This window comes from Antennarius striatus, chromosome 12 (genome assembly GCF_040054535.1).
Source record: "Antennarius striatus isolate MH-2024 chromosome 12, ASM4005453v1, whole genome shotgun sequence".
Lineage (NCBI taxonomy): Eukaryota > Metazoa > Chordata > Actinopteri > Lophiiformes > Antennariidae > Antennarius > Antennarius striatus.
Genome location: NC_090787.1, coordinates 12,943,817 through 12,971,247, shown reverse-complemented (window position 1 = coordinate 12,971,247; position 27,431 = coordinate 12,943,817). Strand labels below are relative to the sequence as shown.

The following is a 27,431-nucleotide window of genomic DNA, read 5'->3' as shown; positions in this document are numbered from 1 at the left end:
TGTATCTGTCTGTCTGTGTGTCTGTCTATTAGCACACTGGGAAGATAGGGAGTACTCACCACTACCTAATCTAATGGGATATTCTTCCCATCTAGCCGGAGCAAATAACATTACAGGGCTGTTATGGGCAGCATTCTCAGATTTCTCTTTGAATTGTTTTTCACTCTAACCCTCCATGCATGCCAGTGGCAACATCCTAAGCCAAATAGACATCCTTCTACTTACCAATGTCTATATATTCTTGTCCATTTTATGAGACTTGCAGGGTAGGGACAGCAGACTAACTTCTGACCTTCCACCCTAATGCAGTCTAACAAAGCAGCTTATGTCATGTTGCTGGGCAACCAGCAAGGAAAATCTGCAGAATCACTCTTGATTTACTGGTCATTAAAAAAATGTAACTCCACCTGTTGCCATCACAGGAGCTGTGTGTTGTGTCCAGTCTGACAAGTATACTGGCTTTCATAGTCAAAGATGTTTTTATAGAAAAAGGAAAAATAATAATTTAACACATAAGATCACCTGTTATGGTGAAGAGTGTCGACAAACATTTATTCTGGAACACAATTGTTCTGCTGACCAGCTTGTCATGAATACTACATGTGAGCCATTAAGTACTGTGAGTGGGTGTGGTGCAAACTGATAATCACATCACTGCAGTGATACACAACAGCAGGAATAATCATTGCGTTGCCATCAGGCTCCTGTTTACTGCCCTTAGGATTCTGCAGCCACAATAGGTAAAAGCAATGTTGAACTGTAATGAATATTTTTACTGTTATTAATTATTTATCAAATGTTCCACCCTCTCAAGATGCTAATAGTTTCCGGCAGGAGCCACAAAGTTCACCCTGTGACCAGATTTTAGCTTCTTGCTAGATGTTTGCTAAAATACAGAAAACAAAATATGTACATATTCATATATGAAGCTCCCATCTTAGCCGTAATAAGTAGAATTTTTTTGAACAGTTTTTTTTTTTTTTGCATAGATTGTTGCTTTGGTAATAAATTTATAAGAGATTCATGAAATTGGTATAAATTGAAACTGTTGCATTTCATGTACTTGTGACTTTGCACATGAAATGGAAACTGATCATTTCAGCATTTCAGTATTGTTAATTGTGGTTAAGCATCATTCCATCAATACAGCTTAGACAACACCATTAAATGCAAATGCTTCATGACTCCACATGAGGTTAGCACTTTTGATCCAATTGTCAAAATTAAATCTTCTCATTCGATTGACTGCTATCATGACAATCTCATTATCAATAAATAAATAATAATAAACTTAATTAAACTATAATTATAAACAAACACATTTTTACTGTAAAGAATTACAAAGTTGGCAAGCTGTGATTTTCCCAGACTTTTAAAAATCTGTTAGGTAGAGCTAAACATAATCAAAAATGTGTATTTTTTACTTTCATTTATAAAAAAGATGAAATAATGTGACTTTAGAATGGTTTCACCAGACAAAATTTTAATTTATGCACATAAAGGTAGGAAAAGGTAGGATATCTTTGACAATATATTTTTAATGAGTTTCTCGTATTTCAGCTATCACTTAAAACTAAAATAGTCAGATGAATTTAGGCAAAGCTTGACAGGCTGACTCATGTTCTCGAAGAGAATGGAAATAAAAAATCTTTGTTCTTGGAACAAATAAGAAGCATTTTGGTAACATGTATAAATTCATCAAGGTATTTGTCAAGTACTTAATAATTTTCTCTCACATACAATGTTTACAATAGATAACCATTGTGATACTGTATTAATTTTCTCTGCGCCACATTCAGCCATGCTGGTACCAGCTTCTACTGTACATCTCTGGTGCCCTTTGAAGAAGACCCAGCTGTGTACTTTGTATGGACTTACACCTTATTCAAAATAATGTAAGCATTATACATATTTAGTGATTAAGCAAAAAAAAAAAAAAATCACTGAAATTTCAAAAGGCACTTTGAATGGGTTAACGAGGTATATACTGTACCTGCACAAAACAAACAGATGATTCTCACAATGTTTGAGAAATACACTCCCACAATAAAGTTCACAAACAGCTGCTCTCTTCTGTTCTTGTGTCTTGCAGCTCCGAGTAACTGATTACTCCACTTAAGGGTAAAAAAAATGTTGCTCTCAAAGATAAAACTACATTTATAACAGGTAATTTAAAGAGACAGAGACACACAGAGTACACAGTTTCAACAGAGCATACAGGGCAACAGGGTTATTCTTACTGGAAAACAAATAAGGTAAAGTAAGCAAAATATAATGAACTAACCTTTGGGCAGTTGGTCACACTCTGCGAGTGTATTTTTCCTATAACCAGGATGATTACCAGTATCGGAAACCTCTTTTACAGTCAGTTCAAACAGAAAGATATTAAATCAAATTGGAGATTGACAACATAAACCTTTTCCAAGCATGATAACATAAATGAGTGTTTTACGCATACTCGAGGTGCATGTAGTCTTTATTCTTTTGGCATTTCAGTGAAATGGGTTATAAGAATGTCTTGCATGCAGTTTTATACACTACAAGTGTTATGCATATGAATGATGGGAAAAGTTCAATTCCGTGTAATAAAAACATTCTTTCATTATGCATAAAGTATAGTGTAAGTACTGAACTTTCTAATTACATGCAAAATATACTTACATGAATGGAATTATACTTTAATAACATGGAATAACAGATGTAGTTGTGACACAGTTTAGGGTGGTTGTCATAGCTACATGAAGCTGACAAGAGTAGCATGACGGCCACTATAAAATGTAAACATAAGTAGGAAACAGCTGACGGCACGAGATGTGTGATGTCATGTCCTTGAAACAATCATTTAGTATATCACAAAGCATTTTTCACCCAACTTAGATATTTTTCATGATAAATATTAATAAATAACCTATAAAAAACAAAGCACACAAAATCATAAAAATATTCTATCCTTTTTGTCCAGGCACTATTTTCCAGATACAATTGGCAGTTTGAGATTGAATAAAGTAAAGCTAGCAAAGTCTTATAACATCAGCATAATTTAAACACAGGAAGAAAAATATAATCCATATAATTGTTTCAATAGGTATTTATATTTTTTACGACACAGCTCCTGCTGAATGCAGTGAAACCAAGTCTGTTTGAATACAATCAAACATAGAGAATATATTTTGTTTCTTATCAATAGTAATAAACACTCATTCATAACAGAACACACAGTGAGGTTCATCATTTAAGCAGCTATGAAAGACAACAGGAAGTAAATGAAAAGCTGATACATGAATAAGTCATATTTGACACTTTTGTCATAAAAATAGAAAATGTTTCTGAAAATGTCCTCCTCTATTCAACTTATCAGAGTTGTGGTTATGAGAGGTAACTTTAAGTTGGGTCTTTCTTTACAGCTCAGAAAAACAAACCGTGTGTGACAGATCTTGATGACTGAATGAAACTGAAGGTGCAATGTATTTCTGCCAAGTGTTACTGCTCTGACACTGATATTACACAAACATAATCGATGCATTTTTTGTTTGTTTTGTTGGACTTTAGGCCAAATCTATGTTTCTATAGTGTATAAAAAAGTACATTTTGCATCATAGAGCATTATGGACACTGATAGAAAGCTACACTCTAGCATGCATAATCATTCATGCAGGTCTACATTTTTACTAAACCCAAAAATGGTTTCTTGTATTTGTCAAGTATTCCAAATGTTATCAGTTAGCACAATTAGCTTTAGAATAATGCTCCTTGCTTTAAAGAGTACCCCTGAAGAAACAAACCATTTGAAGAGTAAAAAAAAACGTTGTATAAAAAGTCAACAAACCAAACTATGAATCTTTAAGTAATAATATCAGTACATTTTTATCTGCTTGAAAAATTAGTAGGTGAAGAAATAAGATGATATAACAATAATTGAAGACACTGGATAGTGGCACTAGCTGCAATAGAAGCTGAAGCATAACTAATGTTTCTCTTAGAACATTTGCCCATCCCTACATTCAGCAAAAAAAAAAGCACATTTGCTCCTGAACTCAGCCATTACAGCTGGAGGGAGCCACATTTCCATTTTAGGGACCAGCGTTTAGACTGAAGTTAGCATGGTCAGTTTGGCATAGATATCCATTTTTAACTTCTAATGGATGCCTTTGTCACTTTCAAAGGTTGTAAACATTTTGCCACTAATTGAAATGTCTTTGTTCCATCTTCAGCATTCTTCTTGGTCTTACACATCTTTGCCTGGAACCTCTCTTTCACTTTTGTCCTTTTCATACTTTCCATTCATTGTCTCACTGTTACCTGAAGGTTGCGGGGCCGTTGAAGGTGCCACTTCACTTTTATCAGAAAATTCTTTAGGTTTTTCTGTGAGAAAACTGTCTTTCTCAGTGAGTGTTTCACCCTTTTGTATGCTATTACCAAATGTGATAGAGGGCTTATTACCGGCAGCTCGTGTTTTTACATACTCTCTGTACACTCTCTGGATGACAATGGCTGACATGTCCTCCTGTTTGCGGCGGAGCGTCGTAGTGATGGGTTCATAGGACACTTTAGAGGGATTGGATGCCATGAAGCGTTCTTCCATCTGCGCCCTTAGAACATCCATCTCCCCACCCTCGCCCAGAACCCGTTTTGTGAATGCAAAAAGGATATCCAGGCAGTGAATGCGTTCACCACTCACCATGGGAAGATCCATAGATATCAGTTCAATTCTGTTAGGCTTGGCTATGCGTAATGGTGGTGCAAGAGCATCTGCAAAATCTGACAGTTTATTGTACTCCACAAACTGTGTTGCATGAGGATCAAACCTTTCCCAGACCTCATAAAACATTTCAAAGTCATCCTCACTTAGTGGGTCCGCACTCTCCTCAGTCGCTACACTGAAGTTTTCCAGGATGACAGCGATGTACATGTTCACGACAATCAGGAAACAGATGATGATATAGCTCACAAAGAAGGTAATTCCGACAGGAGGATTGCCACAGTCTCCTTTCACATGACTACCAGGGTTCTCCGTGGTGCTGCTGCAATCATCTTCGTATTTATTGAGAATGGGGGCTAGCAGGCCATCCCATCCTGCAGATGTGGTGATTTGGAACAAACAGATCATGCTGTTGCCAAATGTCTCAAAATTGAAAAGGTCATCAATTCCTGCTTCCTTCTTGACGTAAGCAAAATTTGACATGCCAAAGATGGCATAGATAAACATCACCAAGAAGAGCAAGAGACCAATGTTGAACAAGGCAGGGAGTGACATCATCAAGGCAAACAAGAGTGTGCGGATTCCCTTTGCACTTTTAATAAGGCGAAGGACTCGGCCAATCCGGGCCAAACGGATGACTCTGAACAAGGTCGGTGAAACAAAATACTTCTCTATCATCTCTGCAAGAAACACGCCTGGGGAAAAAAAGAAAGACATATTATATGAACTGTTAACAACAAATGAAATACTTACAAAATTAAAAATTTTGATTCAAGCATCAGAGTGAACAGTCATACCAATGATTGAAAGGATGACAACGATGAAATCAAATACATTCCAGCCATTTGTGAAATAGTAATGGCGAAGTGAGATCATTTTCAACAAACACTCTCCAGCGAAGATGATAATGAATGCTATATTTATGACGTAGAGAACTTTGTCCATATCGTCTGACTGGTCAGCGGTTTCTACCATCATGGCCACCATATTAAGCCATATTAAAACCATTATAACAATATCAAATGCTTGTTTGGTGGTGAAGTCAAAGATGTAGCCTTGAAATTTGTTCTGAAAAAGACACAATGCGGATAAAAAAAATCAGAAAAATTTAGTTTTCTAGAGCACATTATGTGCTGACACAATAAGAGTTACATACTGATGGTCTAGGAATAGGTTTTTGTGGTTTCTTTGACCCCAATTTTTTCATGGCATTGTAGTATTTTTTCTGCTCTTCAGTCATGAAGATGTCTTGACCTCCTAGGTAAAGAGAAGATATGAATCCTATTAAATAACTGCAGAAAGACAAATTGAGGACCGTTTTTCTTTTCTTTTTTTAATGCAATTATGTAAAAACAAAATATCAAATTTTGTTTTGATATAAGATTTGACACTTATCTTTTTCTTTTGCTGGTTGAAATTGTCGATGATGACACCAATAAAGAGATTGAGTGTGAAAAACGCTCCAAATATGATGAACACAACAAAATACAGGTACATCTTCAGGTTGATCTCATAGTCTGGTTGTTCATCTGGCTGTAATAGTCAGAAAACAGGGTCATTGATATGCCAGCAGATGTTAACATCAAGTACAATTCAATGTCCTCAGATTCTGAGGAAGGAAAGTAACCCTTCAGCAGACCTTTGATGCATTTATTTACAGCAACCCCAAAACACTTGATTTAATATAAAGTTAATCAGTAATTGATTTCATGCCATGAAGTGTAAATGTTTTTTCACAGAGAGCAGATGAACATAGTCATTATTCACCACTGAGCTGTGATACTGCATTATCTCAGCCTCTGAGACAGAGAAGTCACGTGTGAAATATGTATGGCTGAAAGGAGGGGAGTTTGTACTTGATTTACAGTCTAATTAGTGGTGATGAAGACGTCAGATGGGGGACAGCAGGGGGGTACAGAGAGATATGGAGGACAAAGTCAGACACCAGCAGGGAATAGGAAAAATGTGTGTTTATCCTTATTTTTAATAAAGGACAGATGCCACTAAAGGTGTATAGCTGCATTTGCTGTTTAATAAATACATATGTGTATTGGCCAATTGCGTCTCAGGTAAAATGTATTATTCGACTGGCTGGTTAGCATGTTACCTTTAGCAAGTATTTTCTTTTGCCACATTTTATTGAAAGTGTTTATTCATTTTCTATCATTTTTAACTGAAATCTAGCCATATCCATAACATTGTCATTTGAAGTTCTCTCTGCCCGAACATTAAAATGAAGTAAACTCCTATGTTGTCTGTCATGTTGATTTTTTTTGTGGCATGACAAATGAACGTCAGCATGCAAACCAATGCATTCAGATAAAAAACACAATGTACAAACTAAAAAATAGCTAAGTGTTAGTGTAAATTTTTGGTAAATGATTCACATGTCATTTATTGATTTAAAGATTGACATGTGTACAGAGATAAGTACTAGAACTAAACATAGTTACATATGATAACATATGATGACCATAGGTAATATTTTGGAAACAATATAAAACACAAAGTAATGTAACCTTGCTTTGAGAATCCACAGCAGCATACATGATGTCCATCCAGCCCTTAAATGTTGCCTGTATTAAAATATAAAGTTGTGGACATTTTTTTCTTTATTGTCATTGTTATTTTTACACCAAGAATACAAATAAAATTGTCTACTTTCCTTAATTATCCAAAACTTTAAAATGCTCTAGTTACTTACCACTTGAAGCAGTGCAAGGTACCCAAAGCCAACATTGTCAAAATTAATTTTGAGGTTCTTCCAGCGGGCAACATCATTGCCCAAGTCCAGACAGTCGTTCTTATTCTTCACCTCTGATGGAAGGAAAGCCTTATCTGTGGTTCTGTTGATACAAACGTGGAACTTCCCGGCAAATAAATTGACTCCCATGATGCTGAAGATGAGCCAGAAGATGAGACATACCAGCAGCACATTGAAGATGGAAGGGATGGCCCCTAGCAAGGCATTGACAACCACCTGCACCGCAATACACAAATAAAATCTTTTTGTCCAGCAGGCATAAATCAAATAATGCAGAATAGATGCAAAGCACTGTAAATTAATGGTCAAGGTAAGAATACACAAGGTAATAGCGATGGTAAAAATGCAGAGCATAAGTGAGTGTTTCAAAGTCCAGACAGGGAAAAGAATGGGAAAGAATTAAGAATGTTGCTGCTCAGTGTCTAAAAGTGGGCTTGGAGGGCTTGCCTGTAGGTAACATCTAGACAATAGATAAATTAATTTCCAGGGAAAGAAAAATAATCGTTAAAACATTTACACAGGCAACAAAACACAACACTGCAATATTACAATGGATATTAATGTAGCCTAACAAATGCACATGAAATAAAACTGGATGTTTACTGGCTCTCATGAGGCGAGGTCATCATTTTCACAATGGTGTAAATCCAGACTGCCACAATATGAATGTAACTAATCAATATATGGTGCATTGATTTCGACAGGCAAAAAACCCTCCCCCTTCAGTTACGTAAGTCATCAAAACCCTGTTTAGACTATGCTTGCATGGCATAGTAAAATATTGCAATAGTGTAAGGTAAAATACTTATTTTGTGGCAATAACTTGTTCACTTTCATTCTGAGTAAATGTCTCTTATTTACTTGTAATATTGACTAGTAAAATCAAGATAATCTTAGTCTACCTTTGTATAATGAAACAATCATATCTAAAACTCACTTATTAACATGTTATATTTTATGTTTAATGTAAACCAATAAATTAAATCTATTTATGAGATGCTTCATTACTGGGAGTAGTGAGCGAGTGAATTATTTTCCTCACCATAGTTTTTGCAATTTTATTAATTGTACCATCGAACAATCAATTTAGACGGGTAAATTAACCAATCTTAGAGGTAATGGTAGAGTAATTTATTGTAACTTACTGTATAACAGAGAAAGTGTTTACACTGCTTCTGCTAGCCTCTCTTAGCAAAGGTAACCATTTACTTTCTTTAGCTTCATAAATAATTGAGAGGTAGGAAAGTAGTGTCATCTTGTCATCTAATCTCAGTTAGAAAGCAAATAAGCACAGTTCCCAAAGTATTTATCAAATTCCTGCAACATTGGTCCATATTCCAGAATAATCGTCTTCATCATACCAAAGGACAATAAACAGCTGAAGAAAGAGGATAAAGGAAGCACTAAATTTATACGTGGGGGGGAAAAAACTGGGCCATTTTAAAACTTAGCGTTGCAAAGTTCTATGTTGCTTTTCACCAAAGAGAAGAAAAGCCTGAGCACTGAACCAGTGCAGCTAGCTGATGGTAGAGCATGGTGTACAAATCAGGTGACTCTTACCCTCATGCCTTCGAACCGGGACAGGGCTCTCAGTGGTCTCAGGGCTCTCAGGGTCCTCAGAGACTTGATGGCACCAAGGTCAGAGTATCCCATAGCATTGGCCACCAAACTGACCAGTGAGACCTTTGACACATACATTCAAAGATGTGAGATAATAAGTGGTTACTTCCTTTTTATATGTTTCTGGGTGAGTGAAACTTACATCAACAATGAGAAAGTCCAGCCAGCACCAGGCATTTGTGAAATACTTGGCAAAACCATACGCCACCCACTTTAGTAACATCTCCAGAATAAAAATGTAAGTAAAGATTTTGTCTGCAAACTCCAACATGGTTTTGATGGTCTTTCTTTTCTCAATGTAGACGTCTTCGAATGCCTGGTAGTAAAGAAAGAAACCGTGACAAATAAACTGCAAACATAAACGTGTCTTAGCTCCCATGAATTGAAAAAAACAAACAAACAAGACAACATCCTTTAGTAAAGTTACATTCAACTGCACCAGTGAGGACACACAACAGTAAGACATGCTAAAGAACTGTGACTCTCCAATCACATTAGTTTGACATGCAAATACAGTAAAATCTGTCATTTAAAAACATCTTTATTGATAATTTTCCTGTTCAGACTCACCAGTGCTCCACTGCTAAGCAGGATCATGAAAATGATGAAGCTCTCAAACCAGTTGTGCTCCACAATCTGGTAACAGGTCTTTCTTAGCGTCCACCACATCTTCCACTTGCCCACTTCCACATTTACCTGGCAACACTGGAAGTGTTGCACACAGCCTAGGAAGAGAGAAAGGGAAAACGGTGATTTATAATGGCGATACACGGTGTAAGACAGCAGGCCTGTACCAAGTGAAGTGGTGACAGTGGTTTTTGTGTTCACCGTCAGGAAAACAAGCATCAGGTTCCATTGGGTCTTCCAGTTCAAAGTCGACGGACTCTCCGCCCTCTCCACCTGGTAGACAGTCCACTGTGCTGCCCTCAGAAGAGCTGAGTTGATCATCATCATCATCATCATCATCATCATCTATAATCTGCAGATAAAGTGGAGCTAAAGTGTTGTTGCTACAAGGGGCATAATATTATGTTTAAATTGTGACACCCTTTTCAAATTTAAAACGAAACATTAAGAAATCCTCATTGGAAGCTTGTCAGTAGTTGTTACTGTTATCTTAACTTGAATTTTTCATTATTATTTTAAGATTTTCAATCATACAGCTGTTATTGTTCATTTATATGAAGAAGACTACAGGGATAAAAGCATTCTACAACGGTCTAAAGGATGACTTATTTTAACTGGCAAATATTTGTTTAGCCATAGAGACAACCAAAACTACACATTACTTACGGAATAAAAAATGCATTTAATAAAACACACATATCTAAGTCTGTGTACAGAAGCCACGTGGTCTGACTTCAGCTTTCCACAGGGTGTGTCTCCTAATAGCTTGTGGATGAAAACAGCCTGAATGCCTTCCTGGAGAAGGCAGGAGCACTAGGCTGTCTTGGGACCAGCTAATGCAGTGAAGGGAATGATGTAAGCATGTTAGTGCCATATGCTGTGTGTCAAGTCAGTGTTGCTGATTTGTCCTTAAATACACTAATTCTGTTGGTCTAACACTAAGTATTAGATTTCCTTTGTTATTTTTGAGAAAGAAACTCTTGTTTGTATGTACTCATATCACAGAAAGCGTCACACAGCACCAATGTGTTGTCATTCCAGTATAAGTGTGGTTTTAATATATCGTATAATCTGGTAGGTTATGTGATGTCTCATTATAATTTTACTTAATTTGATTTTCTCAGCTGTTATTGTTTATTTATATGAAGAAGACTACAGGGATTGATTTTCTGACTCATTGAAAAAAATCACATTAAAATTAACAAACAAAGCATAACTAAAATAATTTAGTAAATTCAAATAACTAAGAACATGAATCACTGAAAAACCATATTACAAAATAAAAATAGTCGAGTGATCTGTTAAAAGGAATTTGACCTTTGATGTAAATAAGAAATTACATGAAATTTTCATGTTGTGCATAAAAAGTGTTCATATCCATATGTTAATCGTTTGAAAGCTAGAAATTAATAACATATTTACTTGCAAATCTTCACATTAAATCTTACATGTGAAGAAAAAAAAAAATACTGCTCGGACACAATTTGAAAAATTAAAACTTCATATATTAAATTAAGGAATAAATTAGAAACGCTAACTTTTCAATAAGCCGGTGATTTACAGTCAGCGTTTGTTTTCTTTTGCACTCTGAGCTTTTCTCTAACACAAATCAAGCAGTCCCCTAAAGAGGAGCATTTTTCTACTGAGCACTCAGACTTAAATGGCGCATAATGCAATCTTCACACTGGCATTTTCCTGTCTATATGGCTTCTACTCGTTAAAGGGTTGTGGTGTATGGGCTCTTCAGCGGAAATGTCACATCACATGCTCATATTTCATTGTCGGACGATAAGCAGTGTTTCACGCAACTGCTGCGACAGATCATACCGTTTAGTTACAACAACATGTTTGTGAAAACATTGCTTTTTATTGCAATAGAGCTAAAAGACAAAGTTTTATGGTGCTGATTTAACTAATCTCCCCAACCTTGATGGACCAATTGGATGAAAATGAACATCCTTACCACGTGGCATGCTGCATCAGATGAGGTACTGCTGAAGTCCTCTGTGTTCAGGTTCTCAAAGTCAGACTCTCCCACAGCAATAGGTACGGTGACAGTCACACTTGGGTTGTTGATAAAAGACATTATAGAATCATCACTCCTGCTGCTTACTATGTATTTGTTTCCACTTTTGTCCACTCCAGTCACATCTCCGTTGCCGTTCTTAGGAAAGTCCTTGATGGTATGGTTAGGGACACCATTTGGCCCTAAAGGTTTTTGGAGATCATCCAGAGATTTATCCTCACCCGTCCCTTTCTTCTTATTCCTGAGACAAGCACTGTTGCAGCCGCTTCGAAGAAGGGATTTAGTAAATGCAATGCCTCTGTGAATCCGACCAATGGCAATCTGCAAATTATTAGTGTCACTGTCATCTTCTGTTGCTGCCAGGTTGTCGGCACTGAATGAACTCAGCAGCAAGGCCAGGAACAAGTTCAGCACCTATAAACCAATGACATGACTTCAGGTAAGGTTGATACAACTTTTTTGCTGTTGTAGCTACACAAATAAGGTGTATCTATAAAAATGGAAGATAGACAAGTTGAATTAAAGAAACAACCATAAGAGATTTTAATGTACCACAAGGTTTCCAATAACCATGACCATCATGTAGAGAATGATGCACATCGTCATTCCAGCCACCTCCATACAGTCCCACATTGTCTCTATCCACTCTCCACAAAGCACTCGGAACACAATGAGGAATGAATGGAAGAAGTCATTCATATGCCAACGGGGCAGAGTGCAGTCCTTAGAAATTTTACACACACAGTCCTTGTAGCTTTTTCCAAAGAGCTGCATGCCCACAACAGCAAATATGAAGACGATGATGGCCAGCACCAATGTCAGGTTGCCAAGTGCCCCAACTGAATTGCCAATTATTTTGATAAGCGTGTTCAAAGTGGGCCACGATTTAGCCAACTTGAATACTCTTAGCTGTGAAAAGAAAATAAGAAATAATTTCACCAGCTTCTATGCACAAAATGTAAATGTAAAATAGTAAACATGCAAATTTTTACTTACCAATCTAAATGATCTCAGGACAGACATGCCAACTACATTTGCCAAAAAAAGCTCCATCAAGCTTAAACTAACAATGATTCCGTCAAAAATATTCCAACCCTGCTGAAAGTAATAGTATGGGTCCATAGCAACAATCTTGAGAACCATTTCAGCAGTGAATATGACGGTGAATACCTTAATAGGGGAAAAAAGGAGATAAACTAAATACTTGCAAAATATGTTTTCTTGTTGCTGCTGTATTTGAAGTAGGGTTTTTTGCATTTGACATTTCAAAATCCACTCACCACATTTCCCACAGTCAGCATTCTGCTGAAACTACTGGCCATAGGATGATGTTCCATTGCCATAAACAACGTGTTCAGTACAATGCATATTGTGATTGTTAAGTCTGCAAATGGATCCATCACAATTAACTTAACCACCTTCTTGATCTTCAGCCATAGTGGACAACATTCCCAGATGAGGAAGGTGTGGGCAAAGTTGTACCAGCATGGAGGACACTTTTGTCTTGATTCTTCAAGCTCTGATGCACACAAATGATGGCAGAACACAGGAAACTGAAAATTCTGTTTATGTTTTTGTTACTGAGACACAATGTTCTTACCAGATTGTGTTCTACCTACCCTCCATTGTGCTGGTTATTACACTTGCAGTACTGTGAACTCTCTGTCTGGTCTCTGGATCCTCCAGGAAGTCACCAGCCTGTCTGCACTCTGAGTCGGTGGTGTCAGCCTGGAGATTGAGACAACGGTTACAAATGCAAATGTCGCAAAGTTTACAGTTAATATGAAGCAGCTGCAAACAACAATCCAAGTCTCAGTGGATTGCATAAAAGGGAAAAACTTCAGAAGCAAAAGGGAATAAATATCAAGCCAAAGGAAAATATATGTTAGAAAGTTTTCTTCCCTAGATAGAAACACTATTTGATATCTTAAAATCCTGACACTCTGATGAGTGGTCAGAAGCTGCAGTTAAGCTCACTTATTTCCACCTGATCAATACACAAATGTCTAAAAATAATAATTTTTTAAAAACAAATATTTGTAAAATACCTGCAAAATATTAATTTCCATCAGCCTCAGTTGCAAGTTTTATTATTTTGTATATTAAGTAATATCAGAATGCTAAAATGATAGAGTACAATTATGATGATTATTGTAAACAGGATACCTGCTATATATTAGCATGTTAGCATTACCACAGTGATCCTGTTTATATGCTGATGAAACTTATAATTGTAATAAAACAGCACATTACTACAAAGGAGTTAATTAATATTGGAAAATGTTCACAGCTTTGTATAAAGAAATCAATTGAATCCAATGACTGATCTTCAACATATGAATTCCTTTGTACCTGTAAACTACTTTCAGACAAAAAAGAAATAAACATAATTGAGTAGATATAATTAAAAGATGAAATTTGAGAAACCATTCACAAACAAAAAGAAAAAAATTGAAAAAGATATTGTGCGATGGGCTGTAGGTTATGGAAAAATCAAATAGTCCCATCTGCTCTAAGTAACCCTTACATTCTCTCCGTTGGAGGCCATATCTACCATCACTCTAGGAAGACGCAGGCCCACAGGTGATGATGGGAGTGAATTCCCACCCACCAATGACACAACCCCATTGCAGTCTACAGAGCTGTGCTTTATCCCATTGGGTGGAAGTAGGAGATGTGATAAGAAGCTGTACTGGCTCATACTACTGCTGCGTCGATCACAACTCCTGGGGAGAAACAAAGAGCCCGTCCGTCTCAGGTTGTCCTCAAAAATGCTGCTCTCATCATCGGCAAACTCATTTTCGGAGCCCATGTCCTGTACTTGGCTTCGGAAACTGAAAATACTGGTCCTGCTGTTCCGTCTGGAGGAGAACAGGGGTCCACGAAAACTCAGAAAGGACTAGGAGAGAAAGATACTCTTCAGTGCATGATACATGCCGATTGTAAAAAGGAAAGGTCGGCAGTGATGCAGACGAAGATAAAGATGATGATGGCGATGATGAAGATGGTGTTGGCGATAATGATCAGAAGCATTACAAGAAGAGAAACTGTCAAATAAAATAAATGCATCTTGAGAATGATTGACAAGAATACAAGATGTTCATGAATACAATGAAGATGATAATGAAGATGATGATGATTATGATGATGATGACAGTGATAATAGCAATGAGGATGAAAATTACAAAACATTTAATTTCAATAATATAAAAGAAGGAAAAGTTGCACTGGGTTTAGCTGTATAACAAATCACAAAACCTGGAAAGGATTGTGGAAATTGGTACAAATAAAAGCTAAGTAATCAAATAACTAAATCCTCTGAAAATTAAACACTGTGACAATTGCCAACAACTTGTATCTTGTATTCATGAAGCTTTCATGTCAGTTTGGTGATCACATTTTCAAAAAACAAAAAACCCCAGTAAAAAATCATTTTTTTTACTAATACAAGAATACTGTATTTTCAAAGGATTTACCAAAAAGTACAATCTGATCTAACAACTATTGCAATTGAATTATTTGTGGCTGATTTACTTTTATAATAATTAAGATGACAAGTAAAATGACTGAGGAGACAATAAGCTACATGCAGGTTAACACATGAAGATAAATATGCTGCAGAATTCTCACAGATCATACTCAACCTGATGTGCTGGTGAGAATTTCATGTCATAGCTGAGCAGGTTTCCATCCACAGAGAAGCGACAGCGGGATTTCTTCATACTGTCCTGTGACTCTGATTTAGGAATATTCTCATCAGCCCCTTTGCCCTCATCTTCTTTTCTTTTCCTCCGTCTGTTACGTCTCTCTTTGGCACTTTTGGAGCTGAGCTTGGAGGCCTCAGAGGAGCTCTCAGCACCACTGGCTTTCCCTTCCTCTTTTGTCTCTGCAGAGGCTGCTGATGCTGCTGCCTAGAAGAGGAAAGAGAGGACAACGATGGTAAACGAGTGGAAAAAACATTTTCAGATTCTTCTGCGGTTTGTTTGCATAGAGGAGATGGCATAAGCATTGTAATGTAATTTCCTAACTTTTGGAACATCACAAAATGCTCATAAGTCTTATGAGCATTTATAATCCTATCAATTTATACAAACATATATATATATATACACAGTATATACACAGTATATATATATATATATATATATATATATATATATATATATATATATATATAATATTTTAATTCAAATGTCTTATTATATAAAAACATGAGGTATAGTTACTTTAATCGAGTATTTGGTTTTTAACAAAATATTTCAAATCCGCAACAGTTCAAATGAAATACTTTTTACCCTACCACTTTGATTTTTTTTACCTCTTTGGTTACTAAATACAGAGTCAACATCATTGTCATTGTGCACTGAGAAATTTAATTTTAATGTACTAGAGTGCATTAAGTAGTATTTTGACTGGAGGATTTTTAACTTGTAATGGAACGTTTTCTATGAGCGATATTTAAATTATTACTTAATTTTTCCACCGGTCATGAAGGTCACATTTTTCATATATATAAGAATATGAACTTTATGACTGGTTTAAACTTTTTGGATGGAATTTCACCATCACAAGTCTTTTCACAGAGTCACCATTAGTTATCAATGTGCAGGGCAATAAAACTAGGTCAATGACTAACATGGGACTCTTGGATTGTCCTTTACCTGAGCTTCTTCTTGCTGCCTTTTCAGCTGCTCAAGCATGGCCTGAAACTCTTCCTCTTTTTCCTTAGCCTCCTTTATGGTTGCCTGGCTCTGCTCCTCATAAGCCATGGCTACTACAGCCAAGATCAGGTTGATGAGGTAAAAAGAACCAAGGAAAATCACCAGTACAAAAAAGATCATGTAGGGTTTCCCTGACGCCCTTAATGTCTGAAAGAGAAAGGAAAAGAAAAAAACAACATGAAAGAAAGAAATTTTGCTGTGCGGATTAATGCAGCAAACCAATGTGTCTTTAATCTAGTATTGATTGTGAAAATAACTATAGAGAAATTATTGATTGTCATGCCGATTAAAAAATACATTAAAAAGGGGAAAAAAATGACAGATATCACTGATGCGTATGATGACTGAGGTCGCTTGTAGTTTACATCAGGTAATGTGACCTCGTCAAACAATGTGCTGCTCAAGGGAGCTTTGCTTCTGAATAGATTACTGATCATCGTAGTGTCCTATTCAATGGACATCCGCTGGCCGTTAAGGCCATTCAAGTTGTGTTTGCATTAGGTACGATGGGACTCTTTGTTCCCTCTGACCAAGATGCACCTGCATTTCATTTAAAGGATTGTTTGAACACTCTTTATACCAATATTGTAATGTCAGAATGCTTTGTCTTTGACAGAGCCCCTCCTTAAAACAGATAGTATGACCTGCGCATGTATTAACAGAAGTCAATACAAACAGAGCATCCTCCACCATACATGAAGTCAAAAAAGTTCATCAACCTGCCACCAAAAATACTTTTCATGGGATTACCGAGTGACCAAAGGGACAAAGAGCACCCAGAATGTCTTTTGGGGTTAAATACAGCTACTCAGGAGATACTGAGGAAACTATCTTTACTGAGGAAACTATCTTTTGTTTCCTCAGTGAAGATGGTTTCATGTTCTAACCATTGTTTCAGTCCTCAAGCGAGAGGACTGATTATGAATCTCATCATTCAATTCACATGGGTTGCATTTACATCACTTTAAAAAGAAGATTTTCTGCTCAGCATAAAGTTAAATGTTCCCCACATTCCTCACTTTGCAGTAACAAATTTATTATTTATCTAAGACTCATTTACAAATTTTAATAAATTTGATTAAATGTGAGGTTTTTGGATTTTCTCTATTTGCCCTGCATACCTGCTGGTAAAGGTTTTCCCAGTAATCCTGTGTCATCAGTCTAAACAGAGAGAGAAAGGCCCAACCAAACGAGTCGAAGCTGGTGTAATCATAGTCTGGGTTCCTTCCCACTCTGATACAAGAGAACCCCTCTGGACACTGCCTGCAACAAACAGAGAGTCTGTGAAGTTCACAAGGAATCGTCCTGACTGTTCACTGTGTATGGTTATACAATTACGGAAATAAATGCATTTATTCAACAATTATATTACATTTAGTCTTTTGGGAGTTAGGGAATAATCTTACCCAGCTTCACTGCCATTTCCACAAAGCAAGGGATCTCGTTTGCCTGGAATGTAATAATGATTACCTGGTGGGGAAAGAAAGGAAATCACAGTCTGGTAATCTGTCAGGAGAACTAGAGTAGTCCAAAAAGCCAAATATGACCAATAAAATACAGCTTTATGCAATCCAATACAAGGGTTATGCAAAATTATTATTGTGAGACTATTTTAGTGTTCAATTTTTGGGTCAGAGAGGTGACAATCATCCATATGGCCATTATGAGTCTACTGTTCCTTATATTTTGGTCATAATAATGATATTATGGATATTATAACATATCTTACAAGGTAATAAATGAAATTACACATGCATTGAAGTAAATAAAACACCAACAACAACAGTCTAATCAAATTATTTAAACACAACCACTCTGAATGCAGTACTAACTCACTCTGATTGAGGGAATATTCAGTCCAGTTGAAAGCGTCTGACAGGTCACTTCCATTCACATGGGTCACATTATGTGAGGTGGAGTTATCATTTATCGGCATCAACACACACTTCTGTCTTAAATGGCCCATGAACAGCTGTAATCCTATGAGGGCGAAGACGCTCAAGCAAAACACAGTGAGGATCATCACATCCGCAAGTTTCTTCACCGACTGGAACAACGCACCGACGATGGTTTTCAAGCCTGTCAAACACAACATCACTCGTTACACTGACAGCACACAATACTTCTAAAGAGGACTCATATAACTTCAGTCAGTCAGTCAGTCATCTTCAGATTACCACAGCTATATCTGCTGCAGCGGGTCACAGCAGCATAGGGCGGGAGGCGGGGGACACTCCGGGCACGATGCCAGTGCGACCATGCACACGCACACTCATTCCTATGGGCAATTTGTAACGGCCAATCAACCTGAGGCGCATGCTTTTGGAGGTGGGAGGAAGCCGGAGAACCCGGAGAGAACCCACGCAGACACGGGGAGAGCATGCAAACTCCACACAGAGTGAGACTCGAACCCGGGTCCGCCGTGTTGTGAGGCGACAGCGCTAACCACTGCGCCACTGTGCCGCGCCATATAACTTCAGTGAAGTCATAATAGACATTCTTCATAAAATCAAATCCGAAAAGTAATGTACCAGAGCCAAACCTAGGTTTTCTTTCTCTATTTTTCACTTTCTAACCCTGTCACTTACATTACCCATAACGCATTTCCTGGACTATGTTTTGAAAATTCAGGTGTGTTTCGTTTGTTTCGACGCAGCCTCTAGCGTCTAGCAGATGTGAGGAGAGTTCGGTAAGATCACCTCTTCTTTCTGATTCTACATCTCCAGACTTTGAATCCTCTGTCCAATCCAACAATGGTTTTTATAAATGACATCAATCAACATCATTTGAATAAGTATATCAATGTTTTTCAGTCACTTGTTGAGTTACAAATGGCTTTCTAACTTTATTCTGTGCAAAATCATAACAAAAGTTATCTCTAGGCACTTTCCCGTTAATTCTATAGGGACTAAACAATACCCCCATGTGCAGGAACAGGGAGACTGACACGAGAAAAACAACATCTTTCTCAACAGATATATTAAAAAAATAAGCCTGCAATTTTTTGAAAATATTGAATATTTTTATCAGTCAAAAAAGAATTTGATATTCAGATAGATGAAAGTAACACAGGAAACAAGGCTCATGCATCAGTAACAGGACACCTTTAAGCCTTTATTGACCACAAGCAGAGGAGAAGATGGCAGTTTAAGAGACAAAAGCAAATGGCAAAGATCTCACAGAGTAAAATAAAGCAACTCTGTCACACCTGTGACAGGGAGGTGGACAGCTGGGGCCAATGCAAGACATGGGGTATTTCAGGTGGGGCAGGAGGAAGTCATGCAAGAGGTTAACTGACATGCACTTCCTCCAACTGCTTACCTGGGATGACTGAAATGGCTTTAAAAGCTCTCAGCACTCTGAATGTACGAAGAGCCGAGAAATTGCCCAGGCTTACAAACTCTGTTACATACCTGCAGGGAAACTTAGAATAATTATGGAATACTCACATAGGCAGGAACTCATACATGTAAACCATTCTGAAGCTAGCTATTTTAAATAGATAAACAACATGGTTGGTACATGCAACATAAACTGAAGCATGCACACTGGAGATGTTATAATGATATCTAATGAGGTCAATCTGATAGCCATAAAATATGTAGCTGCTGCCGCAGAATTAAAGGTTGAATCTGAATAGATTCTATATTTTTCATTTTGCCAACAAATCTAATATAAAGACTAAAACAAGTACACCACTGTGTGGCTATTCATTGACTGAAAGCAAAATATAGAATAACACCAGCATATGAACTACAGTGAACTGGTGTCTGTTCAGTAGGTAGTCACGTCACTTCAGTTTTAAGTACTTTCTATTGTCTGTTCCTAAGAATTTCAGACTCCTGTATTATTACTCAGTATTAAAAATCCAAAAAGGGAGCCTGGGACACAAGAATTGATTGATGTAAATGTGGTGCACATGACAATCAAGCCTTGATTGATATACTGTATTGATCATTCTACAACCATATATCAGCAAAGCACAAAACTTTATTTTCAGCTTTGATCATGTCTTATAACAAAGTGCAGCCTATTCTGAGGAAGCAAAAGGGATGACATGTAAGACTTGTTTAAACTATCCTAGCTGACTGAACACGTGACTAGGTACTTACGCCATGACGATGACGCTGAAATCCAGCCAGTTCCAGGGATCCCTCAGAAACGTGAACTTTCCTATGCAAAATCCACGAGCTAAAATTTTAACGAGGGATTCAAATGTATATATTGTAGTAAATGTGTACCTGTTGAAAAAAATATATTTATTAACTACACATATTTCATGCATTCAATGTGTAACATGGTGTTCAATGTGTTCTTTTCAAACTTACTCGACATTTTTTGCCCATTCGGGCTGTTGAGTCAGTGTCATAAATACACAGTTGGCGATGATAGTGCACATGATCACAACACTGAACAATTTGGAGGCAGTTGTCAAGGAAACCAGTTTTGGGAAGTGACCTTCATCTTGGAGTTTATTCTCTCACATGTGTACTTGTTTGTTAACAGGGTTACACAAAAACTATGATGGATTTTTATAAAACTTAGTAGAAGGAAAGCAGACCCATTACAGTTTTGAATTTTGGGCTTTTTTGATCATTTATCTCAATTACACACCAATTACTTGATAGATTGCAAGACACTGGGATGAAGTGTGGACCTTGAAAGAAGGAAGAAACCACCATGTTGTTGTTTTTTAAAAATGGGGTATGTTTCAGCATTCCTACAATTTATGCATAAACTAAATACAGTAGTATCTTCAGATATGAGCTACTCCACATTTATGTTTTTTACAACATACAAGTGGAAACGTCAGCTGAGACTGGATATCATTCTCTCTCGAGGAGTAAAGATGTAGCTCATGCGTGCTTGTGACTTGCATTTCTAACCATACTTTATCAAATTTTACGAAACTTATATATAATTAATTATGCACCGGTAAGGTATTCATGTCTATTGGTTGATAAGAATTTTATATTTTCATAATTTAGGGGATTTGGGGCTTATTTTCCAGGCTGGAATGGATTAAGATGAGTTTAGTTATTTTAAAGGGAGAAAACATGTTTGATTACGAATAGTTTGACTTATGAGCTCAGTCACAAGACGAATTAAACTTATCTCAAGGTACTACTGTACTAGATATATTCATGAAAATTGATGGATGAGTAAAGCATGAGACAAAAATGAAACACCTTATTTAAAGGGTTTTTTCTCACTTTCTTTAACATTATCTACCAAATATAACTGCGGTAAATAACCATGTTAGATTTTGGTTTGACTAAAGGTATTATTATTATTATTATTATTATTATTATTATTATTATTATTATTACCTATTATTATCATCATCATCATCCTCATCATTATTCATTTGTTCATTTTATTATTATTTGAAGGTCTATTCTATATTTTTTGCTACTCATATTGAGCTATCCAATTGATTCGTCTTTTGTAAATACAAGGTATAAACCACGATTTATTATGTACTCAACATTGGCATGATTCATGTTTATCACGCTGATGTCTCATTGAAAGGATATGAGTGTACCAAAATCTTAATTGATATTCTTCTGAGAGGGTTGAACGAGCTCAGGAGGTACAAGGCAGGAGCGGCGTTGAAACGGTAGATGAAATTTCCTCTGTTTAATACTATGAAGGTCTGAGAGAAAGAGAGGAAAGGAGAGATATGACATTCTCCCATTTATTGTTGGCAGACATGTAAAATGTCATCATAGATTAGAAAACAACAAATGACAGGTCATGGGTTTATCAAAGAACAACCGCTAATCAAATATCAGTTCAGTCCCATGGTTTCCAATTATAAATGACTGATCACATTGGGTTTATTGTTGATTACCCTTAAATAAACCCTCTTTAATGACCTGGTTCTTGTGCCAAATAACAACCCATGATGACAGTGTTGGGTGGGAAGACGAGCATTTAAGGGCAATGAAATATATCTTTTAAAAGGATGATTGTTCTTGTTCTTCTGACCTCTGAAGTAGTATTACACCCTAAGCTTCAAAGTCAGTTCTGTATTCCAGAAAACCTACTTTCTGATTAGAGTAGTATGGATCCAAGTCCTCCAGCGGTGTCGACACCAAGCCTTTAGGAACATCACCATAAAGAAGAGGGAGCGATTTGCCCGCCTCCAGGTCGCTGCTTGGCTTGAGCTCATTTTCATTTTTGCATTTTCTCTTCTCTCCTTTTGGCTTCTTGGCGTTCTCCTCAGCAATGCGTGCCTCGATGGCTTTGAGGGAGTCGCGAGTGAAAGGCCGGAAGCTGTCTGGACCTGGTGGTACAAGCAGCTGTGCCATCTTTTCATCCTGTACCTTCAGAATGAACAGCTAGCCTCCAGCAAGAGAAAGGCCTGAGAGATTAGACAAACAAGGGTGTCTGTTAAAGCATCCCAGCAGTAGGTTAGAGCTCCTTTTCATGCAGGAGGGTGTGGTTCTTCTCTTTAGTCAGATATAATGGGATTATGATCTCAGGATGTAGCAGGCTATAATGAGCCTTGAGAATTCATGTCAGCTCTGGTAAAATTAGATCTATCATCACTTATGTAGATAAAATTATAATTTCACATGACAATGATCAACTACCAGGTGTGATTCTTGCCCTTCTCCTAAAATACAGCAAGCCCACAGTCCCCTTCGAGTCTGAGATGGAGAAAATTCATCCTCCTAATAGGACTGACTGGTATGATGGCAGAACTATGCAGTATTAAATATGAATGTGCTACAGACGGCGATGAATCTCTGGGTGCCCAGCCACTAGGAACTTTGGTCTGATGTGACTGTAATAGAGTAAAGGAGTACTTCAACACAAAGTGACGCCAAAAATCAATCACAAACACATCGGTCAATCAAACTGCCCACAGCTCTAGGTTGTACATATATGATGTAATTTTATCAGCAGCAGAAGGCTCTTAATCTGTGTCTGAGCACATGGTTTTCACATCTACTTAAATGTTGGAGAGAGAGGTGAATTACCGACCTTGTTCACCTCGGAAAAAATAGTGCACAGGTTTAGCAAGTACAAACCATTATCATTTGGTTTGGAGAAAAAATTTGAGGAATAAATTTTCCAATATTTTTTTAGTCTCTATGATGATGGAGAAGTTACTCCAGTCTTGGTATCAGCCAATGTCTGAGGACCTCATCTCTTATTGACACTCATTTTATTTTATATACATCAGTCAAAAGTATTAGAAAAGTATAAGATAAAGTTTTAATAAGTCCATAATTTGTGATCATATTTCCTGTGACACATGGCTTAACATGTTCCTTTGAATGACTAATGTTGAGCACAACTCATGCATTTTACTGGCTTTGTCTGGGTTTCCGTAAGTGGTTCATCCATACACACTTTAATGGATGCTGATGTTCATAGTGCGGCTGTTCTGCACCGCCCAGTTATGCCTTTATATGCGAAACATATTAATGAATGTTTAAAGTGTACTTACCACGATAGTTTACACAGCAATATATGTAGCCCTTTGTTACATGTTGTTTACACAATATATTGCACTCATAACTTTCTTTTGCTGGTCTGATATTTAAAGACAACAGATGCTCCATATGACCATGATAACGGTAGTTATTTTTAGAAGTGAAATACATTCTTAGTTAAAAGGGCCCAGAAACAGAAAGGTAAACTCATTGCATGGTATGATGACAGAGAGCATGTAACAAAATTAACCTGGATTTGATCGTCACCCATCAAGGTCAGCCTGCAGTGACTAACTTCTAAAGAGGTATGCATCCTTCCGTCAATCTGTTCCCAACTCTTTTCACACAACTCCAGATAGTCCTGCCACTTTGAAGCTTCAAATAGGCCTACTTCATTTTATCTGTGACCTGTCAACGTCATGACCTGTGTCGGCCAGCCTAAAATGTTCACGTGTGTTACCCTCAACTATTTGTCATCCATTCATACATTAAACAAATGTATGGAGGCAGTTGCTGATAATGAGCTTTGATTAATGATTGATCTTCATCTCTTGATTCACACATTTGTTATTAACAGAGTCTCAGATTATTATCTAATGCACATTACTTATATCAAAACTTTATTTCACTGGCAAAGTGTTTTGTATTAATTCAGAAAAAAAAGTCATGACAGATCATTTGTTAGGTTCCAAACAGAACCAAAGCAAACACTGAAGGGTGGAGCTAACGAGAAACAGTTGTTTCAACACAATCATAAGATTTCTCTGACATGAAATTTTGATGAAATTTTGTTTGTGCTTTCATTTTTTAAAATATACAGTACATATAAATTTTAAACACTGTATTAACCAACACAAGGCATGAGCTGGTGTGAATCCATTTCCTTGCACAACTGGAAATTGATTAATGAGAGAAAACACACCTATCTTAGCTATGAATGTTGTTATTATTATTATTATTATTAATAGTAGTAGTAGTAGTAGCAGTAATAGAAGTAGTAGTAGTAGTAGTAGTAGTAGTAGTAGTAGTAGTAGTAGTAAATACCACATGTTAAAAAGTGAAGAAGGTTGATACAGACATGAAGGAATCAGCTATTGTTTCAAGGCACTGCTACACAACATATCACAATGTTTCTTTTACAACAATAAGGACTACAGCCTTGGGATGGGGCTTAAATAATAGGCTCATATTTGTTCAAGTTTCTCCATATACGTTATATATAATTCCATGAATACTGAAAGAATTATTGGTAACATAATTGTTTGTCCTCGTTATACAAAGTGTGAAAAGACACTTTCCTTCCTGGCTTAATGTGGAGTCCCAGTAACACAATATCACATCTGTCTTAAAAAGACCAAGTTTGCAGGGCCTTTAGTAAAGGATGACAATGCTGGGTTTTATACCCTGATATCTACAGTAGAGTATGAGATCTCCACTGGGACTGTATGGACACAAACACCAACGGACACCTCTTTCAGTATAAATGCGAGGGGCTTAAGGGGACGTGACAAATGTGAAGCTGACCTTTAAAGTGATGCACTGATAAATAATTTACTTGTTAGATTCATGTTGTCTTCTGGGATGTATACAGTCTATTACAGAAAACATCACGACATAGTATAGCTGAGTCTCGATTAATCATGTCCAATGATCTCATAAAACAGGACAAACTGAAGCGATCTCATCTCATCAGCATCTCATTATAGGTTTAGATTGAAACACAAGTTATTTCAACTTAAACACACCTTCATAAAGAGTGATCACAGTTCAGTATCTGTGGGCTCCCAGGGGACCAACACACTTACAGCTCCTAAGTGCTCACAACTAATGTCTGCTGCTGCCTCTCACTGACTACAGGATCCAGATTAGATCTTGATCATTCAGGGCGTTGGCAAAGTAACCGGTGATGAGTGGCTGTTAATATAGTTGTCTCAAGAATAAATTCATGGTTTTCCCATGAACAATGTCAGGCTATACTGTACACTGTGTTAGACATCCTCGACAGAGAACAAACAAGACAGCGTAATCTCTGACTGAGAGCAATCTAATAATGATGTTGGTCGTCACTGAGCAGGATGTCATCAAAGATTGAGTGTGGGCTAATAATTGCTGCCATGCCCATTAAGCTTCTGTAACATATTGTGGGACAAAATGTGAACTCTACTCTTCCTCCATATAAACTGCAATCAGTTTTTCCACACAGGCATTAGAGCTCAGTTACTATCATTAAAAATATATGATATGTAATAATATGATATACAGTGAAACACAGAGGCGGCACCATATTGTTAAAACCCCAGACAGACAGACAAACAGACATAGATAGATAGTGAAGGAAAATATAATCTAACAATAGATAGATAGATAGATAGATAGATAGATAGATAGATAGATAGATAGATAGATAGATAGATAGATAGATAGATAGATAGATAGATAGATAGATAGAAAATATCACACACACACCACAGTTATTTTTAAAGACAGAACTGAACTACACTACACAGAACTGACACTTTTTTTTTTTTTTTTTTTTACATCATGAAAATTAACAGAATCCGTTCAACTCACCATCAGTTTTTCATCCTCGACAGGTGAACGACGTTGAAGAGTTAAGTGAATAAAATGTATGTGAAAGTGAGCTCGTCCGTCGGTGTGAGGGTGTTTGACGCGCCTCCAGCGCAGGGTTGGTAAATTCCACGGCCTCGACCAGAGCAGTCTGACAGAGAGGTTGCGTTTCATCCACCCCTCTGTGCAGCAGTCACTGTACTCTTGCGCTGTTCTTCCGGATGTTCCTGAATAGTAAGTGAGGACAGAGATGCCAGAAAGGCTGTAGAGATAATATTGTGGTGGACATTATTGAACGTAATTGTCGGCAATAGGTTACATATGTTTGCAATCGGGCGTGAATCAGAAACTAAAAGCTAAAGCCACAACTGCGAATCACATTGTGCTGCAAACTCTCTGCCTCACTCTTGCTGTGTCGCTCTCTCTCTTTCTCACGCACGCCCGTGTGTGTGCGTGCGTGTGTGTGTTTGAGAGTTGAGGTTCCGTGCTGGTACACCTTGTAACATTAACATCCAAACTTGTAGAAAAAGAATATATTCATTACATTTACCTAAATGAAGTTACAGGTAGAGTGAGACACAGAATAAGCTGTTTGAACACCTGTTCCTTCTGTTCCTTAAGAGGAATGGATGACCTGACAGTGATCCAGGTCCGGGACATTCACTGTGCGTCTTACGCCCTCTAGTGGACATATAGTGTACTCTTACACTCTTTCTGTTTAAATCTTAATGGGCCAAACTAATGTGGGGTCGCCTTAAATAGTCAGACACCAGAAGGAAAGGAGGATTTATGAGATGTATTTTATCTTTTGTTACCTCAATATTAATGTTTGCTTATGTTTTCTGTCGTTTATCAGATTTTGATAAACCAAGACTTGACAGATTTTCAAGAATCTTGGTTAACGAATTCAGGGGGGTAAATTGCGCAAGTTTGTTTGAGTTTTAGACGCAGACGTCAG

The 27,431-nt window shown here is 37.1% G+C and overlaps 1 protein-coding gene across 1 annotated transcript; it reads right to left on the bottom strand.

Moving 5' to 3' along the window:
* Window positions 1-1,719: 1,719 nt before the first annotated feature.
* Window positions 1,720-22,777, bottom strand: scn1laa (sodium channel, voltage-gated, type I-like, alpha). Its single transcript, XM_068328558.1, has 26 exons — window positions 22,508-22,777; window positions 21,995-22,113; window positions 20,786-20,875; window positions 20,570-20,698; window positions 19,779-19,870; window positions 18,294-18,536; window positions 17,864-17,927; window positions 17,579-17,720; window positions 16,398-16,604; window positions 15,381-15,647; window positions 14,297-14,635; window positions 13,356-13,464; window positions 13,017-13,255; window positions 12,733-12,906; window positions 12,289-12,645; window positions 11,689-12,150; window positions 9,912-10,062; window positions 9,654-9,808; window positions 9,226-9,399; window positions 9,024-9,146; window positions 7,404-7,679; window positions 7,219-7,275; window positions 6,095-6,232; window positions 5,856-5,960; window positions 5,497-5,767; window positions 1,720-5,394 (listed from the first exon to the last, which is right to left on the bottom strand). Exons 1-26 carry the CDS (start codon window positions 22,769-22,771, stop codon window positions 4,226-4,228), a joined length of 5,916 nt encoding a protein of 1,971 aa, XP_068184659.1. The 5' UTR covers window positions 22,772-22,777; the 3' UTR covers window positions 1,720-4,225.
* Between the last annotated feature and the right edge of the window lie 4,654 nt (window positions 22,778-27,431).